This window comes from Podarcis gaigeae (assembly GCF_964106915.1).
Source record: "Podarcis gaigeae genome assembly, chromosome: 3".
NCBI lineage: Eukaryota > Metazoa > Chordata > Lepidosauria > Squamata > Lacertidae > Podarcis > Podarcis gaigeae.
In genome coordinates this window covers 119,674,795-119,690,541 of record NC_139680.1, presented here as the reverse complement: position 1 = coordinate 119,690,541, position 15,747 = coordinate 119,674,795, and the positions used below count along the sequence as shown (strand labels likewise).

Sequence of the window (15,747 nt, the reverse complement as noted above, 5' to 3'; positions counted from 1 at the left end):
TAAGAGGTATTGTTGAAAGAAAATAGAAAAGGGAGGGAAGACCAATGGCAATGCAATTAAAGGAATGTGTATCGAAGGGTAAATATGGATGATTACCAGAGAAGCTGAAGGAAGACCAAAAAGAGTATTTTGTGAAAATTAATTAAAATTTGGATAAAATTGTATGATTATATTGAAAAACTAATAAAAATTAATTAAGAAAAAAAGAAAACCTACTGCTTGGGTAAAGGGGGACCTCCCTCCTCCCCGCTTTGCTCATGCATGGTGTTTTGGCTCTCTCTTGCATCCTCCAAGCTCTGCATCCCTTCCCCACTAGAGGTGGGACTTCCTTCCTCCGCTGAGGAAGTGCTGCTTCCCACCAGCTTTGGGGGCTCCCTGTAATCCAGCTGCCCTTCCACCTCTCGCCTCTGAGCTGATGGCAGTTCCCTGACAATTGCTCTTATCTTTTTTTTCTCTTATCACACACACACAGAAAAGGCCAGCAACTCCAACCTCCTGTCCTCACCGTGCCCAACCAGATGTGCAAATGGGAAGCCCAGGAGCAGGAGCTGAGCCCAAGAGCAACATTCTCTCTTCCTGCTCTTTCCAGCAACTGGTATTCAGAAGCATTGCTTGCCCTTGAATGCTTCCCTTGACCTAAAGAAAACTCAAACTCTCAATAAAGCAACATAAACTACAAAAACAATGATGCAGGTAGAATGCCAGCGGGGCTGCAAGGGCTTTCGAGTGTTTCTCACACTGAAATGGGAATGCCTGTGTATTGCTGGAAAATCCACTGGAGTATCCTAAGTGCTCTCTTAACTCCTTGGTGAATTGATAATTAACTATTGTTGTTTTCTGCTAGCTAACACATGATGAAATGGAGGCAGTGGGAGATTTTACTTTCTTGGGCTCCATGATCACTGCAGATGGTGACAGCAGTCATGAAATTAAAAGATGCTTGCTTCTTGGGAGAAAAGCAATGACAAACCTAGACAGCATCTTAAAAAGCAGAGACATCACCTTGCCGACAAAGGTCTCTATAGTTAAAGCTATGGTAGTGATGTATGGAAGTGAGAGCTGGACCATCAAGAAGGCTGATTGCCGAAGAATGGATGCTTTTGAATTATGGTGCTGGAGGAGACTCTTGAGAGTCCCATGGACTGCAAGAAGATCAGACCTCTCCATTCTGAAGGAAATCAGCCCTGAGTGCTCACTGGAAGGACAGATCCTGAAGCTGAGGCTCCAAGACTTTGGCCACCTCAGGAGAAGAGAAGACTCCCTCAGAAAGACCCTGATGTTGGGAAAGATGGAGGGCACAAGGAGAAGGGGACGACATAGGACGAGATGGTTGGACAGTGTTCTGGAAGCTACCAGCATGAGTCTGACCAAACTGCGGGAGGCAGTGAAAGACAGGAGTGCCTGGCGTGCTCTGGTCCAGGGGGTCACGAAGAGGCGGACACGACTCAACGACTAAACGACAGCAACAACAGCACATGAGGGTTAAACTTTAGATCAACAGACAAAAGTATTTGGTTGCAAATCTCCATTTTGAAAGGGGTTTGCCTTTGAGTGTTTGTTCCCAGGCTCTGTGAGAATAAGGATGTAAACGAAGCTCTCCAGGCAAACAGCCACAGGCTAATGGTTGCTATAAAGAGAGACAGACCTTTGCTTATAGGTCTGTTTGGAATATTTCATATTTTCTGAGATGCCGAGCCTGTGCTGGACAGCAGAAGACGTCTTACGGAATTATGTGGATGTATCTTTGATATTTTTGTTGTTAGGAAGAAAGTTCTGCTAGCACAACTTTTGAATAATATCTAATGGGCCTTGAAAATGTTTTATTTCCAAACTGAGTCAGTTTTTACGCATCCAGTCACTTCAAACTGTGCAGTATTAATATCTGCAAAACGGCTATCTCCATGTTGGACAGAAATTTTGCATGTGTCAGAGGTCCAATGAGCTCCTGACTCTCCCAACACTCATTGCTCCCTTGAGGCCAGGGTAGTAGATCTGGAAAGGCTAAGAGGGAAAGAGGGGTTGGTGGATGAGACCTTCTGGGGGCTAAAGCTACGTCTCATTTCCACCATGATAGCTTCTCTGCTGGCGGCTTCTAGGGTGCTGTGGTTCAGCACTAGAACATTGGCCTGCCCCAAGCTTTGGAGTTGCCTTTGGGGTTAAGCCTGAGCAGTGCTCTGGTCCCTTGTTGATTGTAGCATCGTATGATGAATGGCAAGGTCTGTATAGTTAAAGCTCTGGTTTTCCCAGTAGTGATATATGGCAGTGAGAGCTGGACCATCAAGAAGGCTGATCGCCGAAGAATGGATGCTTTTGAATTCTGGTGCTGGAGGAGACTCTGGAGAGTCCCATGGACTGCAAGAAGATCCACCCTGAGTGCTCACTGGGAGGACAGATCCTGAAGCTGAGACTCCAAGACTTTGGCCACCTCATGAGAAGAGAAGACTCCCTGGGAAAGACCCTGATGCTGGGAAAGATGGGGGGCACAAGGAGAAGGGGACAACCGAGGACAAGATGGTGGGACAGTGTTCTCGCAGATACCAGCATGAGTTTGACCAAACTGCGGGAGGCAGTGGAAGACAGGAGTGCCTGGCGTGCTCTGGTCCAGGGGGTCACAAAGAGTCGGACACGACTAAATGACTAAACAACAACATGATGAATGGCCTATATGAATGGCCTGTGAGGAGAACCTGAGAATATTTCACATGGCCTTGGTTAACTGTCACAGAAAGAACTTCCATGCTGTCTACTTGCACCCAAATAGTGTTTGGCAATGGAGCTGCTTTTTCATTTTATGTTACACATCTAGCTGCGATTCACCAAGTCTGGAATCATGATGAGCACATGCAAGTGTGGCCCAATTTGACATTTCCAAAAAAACACCCCAAACTGCAACTTCTGGTGCTGTGAAGCTGCAAGTTCAATCCCTTTTCTGTTTCTCTTTCTTATATCCTAATTTGACTCACAATGTACATGCTCCTCTAATTTGCATTGCGGTTTCTGTTGCTCCACAGTGTATGAAAATTGCACTGCCAATCTTTCTCCGGACTCAAAAGTGGCAATCTTTAATTAAGGCTGCAGACTTTTTGTAACGTTAGCTCAGGCAGGCTTTCATCACGCCGACTCAGAAGCCCAGATTTGGCACGGAGCCTTCAAGATTGACACGAAGTCATAAGATTCTGCAAAGTTTTTCTTATTAACCGCTCCCAGCGTCGGAGGCGAGAATTATGGAGTCATCGAGAACGTGACGTGAATCCGGAGAAAAGGAAGGGCGAAGGAGGTTGATTCCTCTCACGATGTCTTTCCAAATCAGGCGGTGATCGTGTCAGAGCGCTTGCAAACACCAAAGGCTGTTGACTAGGAAAGCGCATCTCCTCAGAGCAAGCGATTCTCCCGTCATGTCACAGCCAAAACCATCCCTGGCATTGATGGCTTCCAATGTTCCTTAGGCTTTGTCAAGAGTCATCTGCAGCAGGAAGTATCATCAAGGTAAAAGCTAGTTGTGTGCGCTCTGATGTGCCACTGCAGCTAAGTACACTCAACTCTCACTTCTAACATAACGTACACTGGCTCCCAGTACGTTTCCGAGCACAATTCAAAGTGTTGGTGCTGACCTTTAAAGCACTAAACGGCCTCGGACCAGTATACCTGAAGGAGCGTCTCCACCACCATCGTTCTGCCCGGACACTGAGGTCCAGCGCTGAGGGCCTTCTAGTGGTTCCCTCACTGTGAGAAGCCAAGTTACAGGGAACCAGGCAGAGGGCCTTCTCGGTAGTGGCACCTGCCCTGTGGAACGCCCTCCCATCAGATGTCAAAGAGAACAACAACTACCAGAATTTTAGAAGACATCTGAAGGCAGCCCTGTTTAGGGAAGCTTTTAATATTTAACAGACCACTGTATTTTAATATTTTGTTGGAAGCTGCCCAGGGTGGCTGGGGAAACCCAGCCAGATGGGCAGGGTATAAATAATAAATTATTATTATCATTATTATTATTATACCCTGCTGAATCAGGCCAGAGTCCCATCTTGCCCAGCATCCTGTTCTCACAGCGGCCAACCAGATGCCTGTGAGAACCAGCATGCCCAAGAACATCTCTGCCCTCCTGCGGTTTCCACCAACTGGAATTCAGGCGCATTGCTGCTTCCATCTGTGAAAACAGAGCATCCTGGCTAAGTAGCCCTCGATAGCCCTCTCCTTCTCCATGACTTTGTCTCGTCCTCTTTTAAAGCCATACAAGCTGGTGGCCGTCACTGCCTCCTGTGGAAGGGAGTTCCATAGGTTAACTATGCAGCTTCTACTTCTTTAAAGCCCTTCACGGTCTAGGACCCTCGTACCTACGAGACCGCCTCTCCCGGTATGCCCCACGGAGGACCTTAAGGTCCATGAATAGCAACACCCTAGAGGTCCCGGGCCCTAAGGAAGTCAGATTAGCCTCCACCAGGGCCAGGGCCTTCTCAGTGGTGGCTCCGGCCTGGTGGAACGCTCTGTCTCATGAGACCAGGACCCTGCAGAATCTGATTTCTTTCCACAGGGCCTGCAAGACAGAGTTGTTCCGCCTGGCCTTTGGCTTGGAATCAACTTGATCCCCTTCCCCTCTTTCCTTTTTCCTTTCCCCTTCTGTGATGGAACTCCTATTTGGGGACTTCCCTGGCTTTTTCTGGTCCATGTAGGACCAGTATGGATAGTTGGCCTTGGTGAAGATTTGACGTTTTCATCCCCAAAAAAGTTTTTGAGTTTCTGCTGAAATGAGGCTGCATTTTAAGGTTGTACTTTAACTTTGTTTTTTAAGTTGTATTTCAATCAATTGTTTTTGTACCTGGTGTTAGCCACCCTGAGCCCAGTCTTGGCTGGGGAGGGAAGGGTATAAATAAATTTATTATTATTATTTATTATAAAAGAAGCACAATACAACAAACAGACAGACAGACCACTCTTCTACATGCAAATGTCACGGATTCAGCTGAAGAACTTGTGAAGCACTTAGAAGCTTCTTTTGGCATTGAACGCTGTAGAAAGTGTATAAGGATGGTGACGATGTTCAGAATTTGGGGCATCAGATTGAATGATGACCTGACTCACTTCTAAATTTTAGGGATCCTGTATCTGAGTGGGGAGGAGCTACAAGATCAGGCTTGCCAAACCGGTCCCTTTGTCTAGTGTCTGGAGGCAGTTGGAGGATGGATGGTGGCTAACAGATTGAGGTTGAATCCTGACAAGACAGAAGTATTGATTTTGGGGGACAGGAGGAGGGCGGGTGTGGGGGACTCCCTGGTCCTGAATGGGGTAACTGTGTCTTGTCAACTCTGTGTCCAGGGCAGCTGTTTATCAGCTCCATCTGGTACGCAGGATGATGCCCTCCCTGCCCGCAGACTGTCTCGCCAGAGTGGTGCATGCTCTGGTTATCTCTCGCTTGGACTACTGCAATGCGCTCTACGTGGGGCTACCTTTGAAGATGACCTGGAAACTACAACTAATCCAGAATGTGGCAGCTCAACTAGTGACTGGGAGCTGCCGCCGAGACCTACATTGAAAGACCTACATTGGCTCCCAGTACGTTTCCGAACACAATTCAAAGTGTTGGTGTTGACCTTTAAAGCCCTAAATGGCCTCGGTCCAGTATACCTGAAGGAGCGTCTACACCCCCATTGTTCAGCCCGAACACCCTCATTGCAAGAAGCCAAGTTACAGGGAACCAGGCAGAGGGCCTTCTTGGTAGTGGCGCCTTCCCTGTGGAACGCCCTCCCACCAGATGTCAAAGAGAATAACAACTACCAGACTTTTGGAAGACATCTGAAGGCAGCCCTGTTTAGGGAAGCTTTTAACGTTTAATAGATTATTGTATTTTAATATTGTGTTGGAAGCCGCCCAGGGTGGCTGGGGAAGCCCAGCCAGATGGGCGGGGCATAAATTATTATTATTATTATTATTATTATTATTATTATTATTATTATTATTATTGATTTGCCTTGGGTGTCTAGCTAAGCACCATGATTAGTATAACCAAAGACATTTCTCTGTGTCATGCAACACCCCCTCACTTAGCTGCTAGATAGGAGAACATGAGCCAGAGTTTGGGGATGTGAGATGAATTGGAAGTTGAAGAAACAGAGACCTGCTTGCTTAGTGCTGAATCCAAAGCTGAGACTGATGGAGAAGCAATATCTGTTGGGATGTTGGGAGCCCCTCCATCCTATGCTCAGGTTGTATATCTGGGTAAATAAAAATGCTGCATCATAAAGGCACCACAGTCTCCACTGACCTTTATTCCAAGGAAACTGAACCCTGGAGTTTCTCGCCCTTTGGAGACTGGGATGGAGTGAAAAATAACAAAAATATTTATAACTTCCTTGAGCATCCTAGTGCAATTTCACTGGCCCTTAAAAGTGGGTATGCAATGGCTGAACACCTGCATAAAGCCAGAGGCTTGTGCATGATGTTAGACATTCATAGAAAGCCACTTCCGCCTGCAGAGGAGGTAGGGTTGGGGGCGTCACAGCCCCACCACGCACGCGGTGGCTGGAGCCCAGCCCCCACGCGATTGGGGGAATACCCAGGCGCGTCACCCCCTGGCCAGCCAATCGGCTGGCTCTGGGGGTGTGGCCTGCCCTATTTAACATAGGCGTGGCTGGGGATCTCCCTCTTTTGCCGCCTACCAGCTGTTCCTGCTTTTCCCACCCTCCCGCCCTATAAGGTTTTCGTTCCTTGACCTTGCTATGGACCTTGGTTGGTCGCCATTGAGGGGCCTGGTAGGAATTTTCCCACTTGGCAATGTGGCACCAGCCACTTGCGTTTTGCCTACCTCATAGCAAATCGTCACAACTTTCTGGGTATTGGGGGTTAGGCATTGGTATTGTTCTATAGATGGAAGAGGGGAGGAAGTGCCATCACCTGCCCCACATATTGAAGGGTAGTCTGATAAAGGATTCTGGGAGGCGTGGCTCTGTCCGAAGCCTGGGGAGGTGAGGGCCTAAGGCACGCCCCCTATCTGTGACCCCGGAGGAGTTCCTAGTTGATGTGCATCAACAGGACTCCCCCTACTGGTGGCTAACCCTTCCTGGACTTCTAGCGGACGGGCTGAAGTCGGATATAGTCGGTTAGGACCAATGCCTAAGCCAATACCGCTCATCACCTGTAACCAATAAAGTTGTGGCCTTTTTTAGCCCATTAACCTTAATAATTGTGTCATGTGACTTTATTTTCACTGGGGGGGGGGGACGGGAACTCGCCACACAAATGAATTAAGCTTTGCAAGAGCTGAGCAATTGGCTCAAGCCCAGTGCAAGGACGAGGAGACATGTCTGTCATCTGGAGATGAGATCTAGGACATCTGCCTGACCAGTTGCATAACAGAGCACAGGTGGCAGCAAACAAGCATCTGAAACAATTTGCACCTGTGAGAAAATTCCCAAAAGGAGTGTGTAAACTACTTCTTCCAGGCTTTTCATGATTAAGCTATACTTAGAGTTTTTAATTTCCTTTATTTATTTATTTTTAAAAAACCATTTCTTTCCCACCATATTATTAAAGAAAAATCAAAGAGGTGTATACTGTAAAACAGATTCAGGGGAGAGACTAATCAAAAACTGAACAGCTGCAAAGGCCTGCCAGCTCAAGGAGAATTGCTTGTTCCTGATTGTGCTTTTCGAAAGTCTATGTAACTAAATTGTCCCTTTTTCTCAATGGTCTTAATTTTATTATATTCCCCAGTGCACACTTATCAGAGCCCTGCCGCTCCTGACACCACCTCTTGAATAGACGACCATTTCTCTGCAAATTCTGAGAAGAACAGAGGCCATTGTGGAAATAACAATCAGTTGTTGCCTCTTGGAGCCTTTCTGCCCTGGAGAACATCAAACAACTTCCTTTAGCCCTCAACTCTCAGCGTCAAAGAGGGTTGGAGGATGGATGGTGGCTAACAGATTGAGGTTGAATCCTGACAAGACAGGAGTACTGTTCTTGGGCGGACAGGGGGTGGGCGGGGGTGGAGGACTCCCTGGTCCTGAATGGGGTAACTGTGTCTCTGAAGGACCAGGTGTGCAGCCTGGGAGTCATTTTGGACTCACAGCTGTCCATGGAGGCAGAGGTCAATTCTGTATCCAGGGCAGCTGTTTATCAGTTCCATCTGGTATGCAGGATGAGACCCTACCTGCCTGTGGACTAGAGCGGTGCATGCTACAACTAATCCAGAATGCAGCAGCTAGACTGGTGTCTAGGGGCGGCCGCCAAGACCATATAACACCGGTCTTGAAAGACCTACATTTGCTCCCAGTATGTTTCCGAGCATAATTCAAAATGTTGGTGATGACCTAGAAAACCCAAAATGGCCTCAGGGAGTATACCTGAAGGAGCGTCTCCACCTCCATCGTTCTGGCGGTTCCCTCACTGCGAGAAGCAAAGCTACAGGGAACCAGGCAGAGGGCCTTCTCGGTAGTGGCGCCCACCCTGTGGAACGCCCTCCCACCAGATGTCAAAGAGATAAACAACCACCTGACATTCAGAAGACATCTGAAGGCAGCCCTGTTCAGGGAAGTTTTTAATGTGTGACATTTTGATGTATTTTTAATCCTTGTTGGAAGCTGCCCAGAGTGGCTGGGGAAACCCAGCCAGAGGGGCGGGGTACAAATCATAAATAATAATAATTATTATTATTATTATTATTATTATTATTATTATTATTATTATTATTAAAAACAGCAGGTTCAAAAGGCACTTGCAGCTCATGCACCCAACTGCACAAAGAACTTCAAAAGACAGCCCAAAAGTTGACCACTTTGGACTTATATGGGCCTGTAAGTTTTAGACAGTGATGCCACAAACACACGTCAACCCTGTTTCCTTTGGAGCACATCCTGTTTTCAGAATGGCTTTCTCCAGGTCAGTGGTTCTCAAATGGTGTTCTGTGGACCCCATGGTGTCTGCCTAACCCACCCAGGGAGTCCGTGGCACCATTCACATAACAAAAACTGCCATAGAGATATCATAAATTTTCAAAAATGGGGAGGGCCAATGGCTTGGCTTTTGAAAAACAGGAGGTCCGCAGTACTTAGGTAATTGGGAACAGCTGTCCTAGAAGAAGAAAAACACACACACCCCTCTAACTGATATATAAAAGGAGATATTAAGGCTTCTTTTTCATCCTGTCCTCCATCATTTGCAGAATCACCCTAATTACATTAATGAGGTACTTGGATTCAAGGGAAGAAAGAGGTAAGTAAGTTGAGACTCAGGGAAAAGGGTTCTCTCCTACCTGCCAAGAATACAAAGAAACAGCACGCGATGGGTATCATCTTGGCGACTGGGAATCCACTTGAAAGCTGATCCCCTGCTGAAATTATTTGCCCACAGACAGAATGTGCAGGGTGCCCCTTTTCATCGGCAGAGTCTGGCAACCTGGGGGTGGCAAGCAACTCCAAGTTTACCCTTTACCCTGTGGGCAACCATCTTCCTCATCAGTGAAAACACGACTGAGCATTGAGCATTAAAGAAGCATCGCTTGAGAGATGATCCTGGGCCAGCGATGGACTGGCCTCGCCTCTGGAGGAGCTGTCTGTGGTCCTGAAGTTTCGGCACTAACAAGGGGAAGTCCCAAACAGCCTCCTTCTTGGTCACATGCGATGGGAAGCCAAGAAGATGCTTGACTGAAGCCTCCAAGCGGGTCCCCGGAGCTACTCCACAGGGAAGGATTTTGGGTCCCTACAGGAGAAAGCAAGGAGAATATTGTGAGATGGCATCCCAGAAAGAGGCCTGAATCTGAGGTTCCAGGAGGCAATATCAGGTGGTTCTTAGAGGAGGGGAAGAGAAGCATGTTAGCACCTGCCCTCTGTAAGCAATATGCACATAAATACATGTATATATACATAAAGGGAAAGGGAACCCTGACCATTAGGTCCAGTTGTGGCTGACTCTGGGGTTGTGGTGCTCATCTCACTTTACTGGCCGAGAGAGCTGGCATACAGCTTCTGGGTCATGTGGCCAGCATGACTAAGCCACTTCTGGCGAACCAGAGCAGTGCACAGAAACGCTGTTTACCTTCCCGCTGGAGTGGTACCTATTTATCTACTTGCACTTTGACGTGCTTTCGAACTGCTAGGTTGGCAGGAGCAGGGACTGAGCAACGGGAGCTCACCCCGTCGCGGGGATTCAAACCGCCGACCTCCTGATTGGCAAGTCCTAGGCTCTGTGGTTTAACCCACAGCGCCACCCATGTCCCAGGACCTGGGAGAGCCAGGTCCAAATTCCCCACTCAGAGACCTTGGGCCAGTTGCAATCTCTCAGTCGAACCTACCTCACAGGGTTGTTGTGAGGATTAAACAGGGAGGGGAGGAGAACTATGCTCATCACCTCAAACTCCTTGGAAGAAAAGGGTGCCGTATTAATAGATCGAAAAAGAAAGAGAGTGTGGTTCTGGGACACATATGAACCCCAGGAAAATGCTTCTTGGTTTTGAAATGAGGAGCTCGGCTCACTGGGTGAAAGCACCAACTCGTGGGGAATGGGCTAGTCTGATGAAGGAAGATGGAGATAACTATCGGTTGGAATCCCCCAGAGACCTACTCCTCAAGGAGAAAGGGAAGAAATTAAGAAAGAAACCAACAAAATATAAGGAAAAGTGTAAGCATAAACAAGAAGAAGAAAATCTGCAGAAGGGGCATAGAAGAGACTTAAGGGCCTTGGACATAATATCACCAGGTTGATGGACTGGATGGAATGGACAGTAAGGACTGACATAACCCGAGACCAGGAAGAAGGGACGTTGGATAAAAATTAGGGGGGGAAAGCCTATAAAAGGAAAATTTTCTTTTTATTTTATTTTTTTTAAATTAGTGTAAAACTAATGAAATACTAGGGAAAATGTTGGAATGGAATTACCTGGCTTTAGTAGAAAGGATATAAGGAGTTATGTATAAATATGTTTTGAATTTTGAACTTTAAGGTTTTCTTTTTATGGTAAGACAAGGTTAAATAAATTAAGGTAAATTGAATAACAGAATATGGTAAAAGATGGAAAGGATTTGTTGAGTTAACTAATAGGTTAGACTATCAAGATAAACTATCTAAATAAGAATTGGGAAAGATGGAAAGAATTTGCTGAAACGACGAATTAAGTCAAAATACAAAAAGGGAGGTGTGAGGAGGTCAAAGAAATAAGCAAATGAAAAGATGTAATATGGGATTTGTTTTTTCTTTTTCTTTTTCTTGTTGTGATGTTGTTATACTGCTGCCTATGTACTTGTTTTTTATTATTTTTTTGTCTTTTTTCTTGTTTTTTTTTTGAAATTCTGAATAAATATCATTTTTAAAAAAAGAAAAAAGAAAGAAAGCACCAGCTGTCCCAGGCCAGGAGACGCAGCCAGAAGATCCTTCTTCCTACTCCCTTTGAAGCTGGAGGATTTGATGGACGTCTGGGAGAGGAGGCCAAAGAAAGGAACACGATTTGCATGCAGGTCTCAGCACTTTCAAGTCTATAAATCCTTCGCTATTGGAAACTTAGCTGCTCATCAGACGCCCGGACAGGGAAGACGCTGTATATTTCGTTTTGGCATGCCCAGCCCCTCTTGGCTGGCTTTGCTCAATTTAAAATATCAAGTTGCTCGTTGTAGGCAGAGGGCCCAATCCCAGCACACAGCTGGTTTGCGCAAGACCTTGTGCAGGGATTACGCAGGCAAACTTCGAGGGTGACTGCCACAGATCTTCGGGCGAGACAGGTCTCAGTCACCTTCGGGTGATCAGAACCGTGCACGTAAAAAAAATAAGGTGAGCCTGCTAGATCAGGCAAACGGTCCATCTGATTCAGGATCCTGTTCTCAAACCAGGAGCTCCAATGGGAAACCCACAAGCAGGACCCAAGCACTCTGTCCTCCTTCCAGAAACTGGTATTCAGAAACTATTAAGGCAGTGCATAGACCAGCCTTTCTCAACCTGTGGGTCCCCAGATGTTTTGGGACTACAACTCCTATCACCCCTAGCTAGCAAGGCCAGAGCTCAAGGATGATGGGAGTTGTAGTCCAACAACATCTGGGGACCCACAGGTTGAGAACCACTGACATAGACTCTCCTCCATGACTCTTAATCTCAGGGTCGTAGGTTTGAGCCCTGCGTTAGGTGCACACTTTTGGGTCCCCCAGTGGGTCAGTGCACCTGGCTGTTAACCAGAAAGTTGGTGGTTCAAGCCCAGCCAGGGAAGGTTGTGGGCAGGATTCATGCATTGCAGGGGGTTGGACTAGATGACCCTTGGGGTCCCTTCAACTCTACAATTCTATGATTCTATAAAGCCATCTAACTTGCCGGAGCAAGCTCTGATTTTTAACTATGTGCTATGTAAAGAAATGCTTTCTTTTCTCTGTCCTTTCAACATTCAGCTTCATTGAATGTCCACGAGAGGTAGAGAAACTTCTCCAGTTTCTCCTTGCCATGCCCAATTTTATAAACTTCTATCATGTTGCATCTTCCTTGCCTTTTGTCTAAACTGCAGCCTTCCTTCGTCACTCCATCCCCTTGATAATCTGAGTTGCCTGTTTCCAACTCTACAATATCCTTGTTGAGGCTTCCACAGGACAGATGATGCTCTCAGGTGTGGATCAGGCCGAGTGTCTAGCTCATCTTCCATATTTCAGACTGCATCAGCCACAGCCAGGGCTGGCACATGAGCAAAGGCCTCTCTAGCCCAAGCGCTAGAGGTCTGTATAGTTAAAGCTATGGTTTTCCCAGTAGTGATGTATGGAAGTGAGAGCTGGACCATCAAGAAGGCTGATCGCCGAAGAATTGATGCTTTTGAATTCTGGCGCTGGAGGAGACTCTGGAGAGTCCCATGGACTGCAAGAAGATCCAACCTCTCCATTCTGAAGGAAATCAGCCCTGAGTGCTCACTGGAAGAACAGATCCTGAAGCTGAGGCTCCAAGACTTTGGCCACCTCATGAGAAGAGAAGACTCCCTGGAAAAGACCCTGATGTTGGGGAAGATGGAGGGCCCAAGGAGAAGGGGATGGCAGAGGATGAGATGGTGGGACATTGTTCTAGAAGCTACCAGCATGAGTTTGGCCAAACTGCGGGAGGCAGTGGAAGACAGGAGTGCCTGGCGTGCTCTGGTCCAGGGGGTCACGAAGAGTCAGACACGACTAAACAACTAAACAACAACAACAGCCCAAGCACTTAGAGGGGAACTGCTCTTGCAGACCAGAATCCTGTGCCTGGTCTGGCCCTCAATACCAAGGGGTTGGGGGTCTCCCATGGGTTGCACGATCCTCAGCAAGAAGCAGATATTTGCAAACGATTCCTTCACGAATGCCTCTGCCTCTGCCTGAATACCTCCTCTCTCTGCCACCCCCTCTTCAAAAAGATGCTTGTTCGGTTTTCATTTTAAACGGGCATTTACTAAGCGCAAATAAACCCCAATGTTCTTGGCTGCCACTGAGATGCTTAAAGAGTCAACAGCAGGAGAAAGGCAAGATTTGTGGCTGCGCCTGGCAAACCACCGAAAGGCTCCCAGCTGCAGCCTTAGGAAACCTTAGCGTAATCTCAGCATACGGAGAGCTCTGGGCAACCACCAAACTCTGCCAGCTTGTGCCACATTTTGTGCTAAGGGTGGGGGGGAATGTGGCACGAGGTCAAAGGACAAAGTGGAGATGATCAAATCTGTCTGTTCCACTCTCTTCTTTTTCCAGTCTCAAGTTCAGCTCTTCACATCAGCTGGAAATATTTATTTTTTTTAAGTCCTCGTGAAAATTTGCCAGCATTTTAGTGCATACCCATCCCACCTTTTCCTCCAAGGAGTTCAAGGTGGAATTCTTAGTTTTCTTCCTTATTTAATCCCCCATAACAATCCCGTGAGGTAGGTTAGGCTGAGAGGCAGTCGCACTTGAGGAGCTTAGTGGCTGTGGGTATTTTTAACCCTGGTTTCCTAAGTCCCAGGTCACTTCATAGCTCTCCATCTTATTCCACTTTCTGGAAGGAGGATGTTGAAGTGAATAAGATGGATATGGGAGGCGCTAATCTTTTCCTGTGGAGATTGAGCCGCAGACCCACCACTGAGCATGAATCGCAGGGAAGTCCCCAAGCTCAGCATCAATCCCCAGCACTCCCAGTTACAGGAGAGTAAAGTAGCCAGGGTTGGCAGCCACTAGCCACAATGGCTATGCCATGCCTCTACAGTCAGAGGCAGTAAACTTTCTGAATATTGGTTGCTTGAAACCACAGGATCCTGCTTATGGGACCTCCCTTTGGGGCACCTGAACACTGGCCTGGATGGGCCCCCTTTGGCCTGATCCAGCAGCCTCTGTCCAGGGAGCCACTATCACTTGGAGTAAACAGCACCCATCTGGGTGGAGACACAGACAGGCCCCTTCCTATATATTTCCACTGACAAACACACGTCTTCCCAAGCCCATCAGATGGAGGCCGGCCCCTCCCCCACTTTACTTAACTGATTAATTTCATGCAGATCCCCCTCATAAATCAAGGTCTTAACAGTCAGCAATGCACAGGACTGCACCCTCCTTTCGGAAGTTTTGCAAATCAGCCACACGGTTGCACGGGCTGTAGGCTTGGCTGATCTTTCCCAGCGTTGATTGTCCTGCTAGGAGTTAATGTTGGAGAACCGCTGAGGGTTTTTTCCCTAAGGAATTGCCTACAGCTTCCCACCCGCTAACTCTCAACTAGCTCTGTGAAAGGCACAAGCACACACACACACACACACACACACACACACCTGCTTTTTCTCCAGTGCAGGAGAAAAACATTGCAGTTTCGAAACCAGGGAAATGCGGTTTGCATGCAAACTGAAGCCCAGTCTGGGTGCTCCATCATAACGACGCTTGGTCTGCATTTCAGTCCTTCAGAGCTTCATGTGCCTTCGTGAGCCCCGTACAACGACCCTGCAAAGTAGGCTGGGATGGTTATTCCCCACGCGCCAATGAAGGAACGCTGGCTTAGTTTGGGCCACTTACAGCACAGCACCTTATAGTTCTACTCAGAAGTAAGTCTCTCACTCAGTTCAGTGAGTCCCTGGTAAATGGGTGCAGGATAGTTGCCTAAGTGAGTTTGCAGCCCAAGCTAAGTTCATCCTTTCAGCCCTTCCATTAGACTGGCTCTCAAAAATTAAAAACATCCTAAGTTTGCCTTGTATCCTAAGGTCTGGGAAGGGACATTGTCATCCAGGGTTACCATCCCAGTGATTCCTCCCTCCCTAGATAATCCCAGTCTTCCATGTACTTGGAGCATAGGAATCGAAGTAATTAAATCTTAGCCAAGAAATAAATACTGCATTTTTTAAGAATGCAGGGGGGAAACCCACAAAAAGCAACCCCACGCTAGCACAGTTCCCATTCGTTGCAAAGGAGATCTCCCCGGAGGATCATGCCCAGAGGAGGACCGTAGCTTTGCATGCAGAAGCTCTCAGGTTCAACCTCCGAGTAGGGCTGGGAACCGCCCGTGCATGAAACCCTGGCGAGCCGCTGCTGCCGGCCCGTGCAGACACCACTGGGCTAGATCAAGAAGTGGTCTAAGGCAGCTCCCTACGTTGCTGAAACTTTGCTTCTCCCTTCGGCTGTTGCACGGGCCAACTTTGTCACAGGAGGAGAGGGACACGAGCAGCGGTTGCAGAAGGGGTGAGTGGGGTGGGGAAGAGAACAGATCTGACCAAGGATCTGACGGTCAAGCGCTGCGCTCCCTTCCACCGTCTGCTCCGTTGCACAGAAAAAAGCATCACTCACCTGTCGGGAGGAGAGCTCCTGCTCAATTCCTGGCCAGCCG

The 15,747-nt window shown here is 47.6% G+C and overlaps 1 protein-coding gene and 1 long non-coding RNA gene across 3 annotated transcripts in view; both read right to left on the bottom strand.

Moving 5' to 3' along the window:
• CHRNA2 (cholinergic receptor nicotinic alpha 2 subunit) overlaps positions 1-9,512 on the bottom strand; it is a 28,215-nt gene extending 18,703 nt beyond the window's left edge. Inside the window, exon 1 of the mRNA XM_083733499.1 lies at positions 9,248-9,512. Coding sequence (XP_083589625.1) covers positions 9,248-9,287 — 40 coding nt within the window. The 5' untranslated portion in view covers positions 9,288-9,512. The remainder of the gene's footprint in view (positions 1-9,247) is intronic.
• LOC310842150 overlaps positions 1-15,747 on the bottom strand; it is a 237,583-nt gene that overhangs the window by 84,823 nt on the left and 137,013 nt on the right. The window lies entirely within an intron of this gene.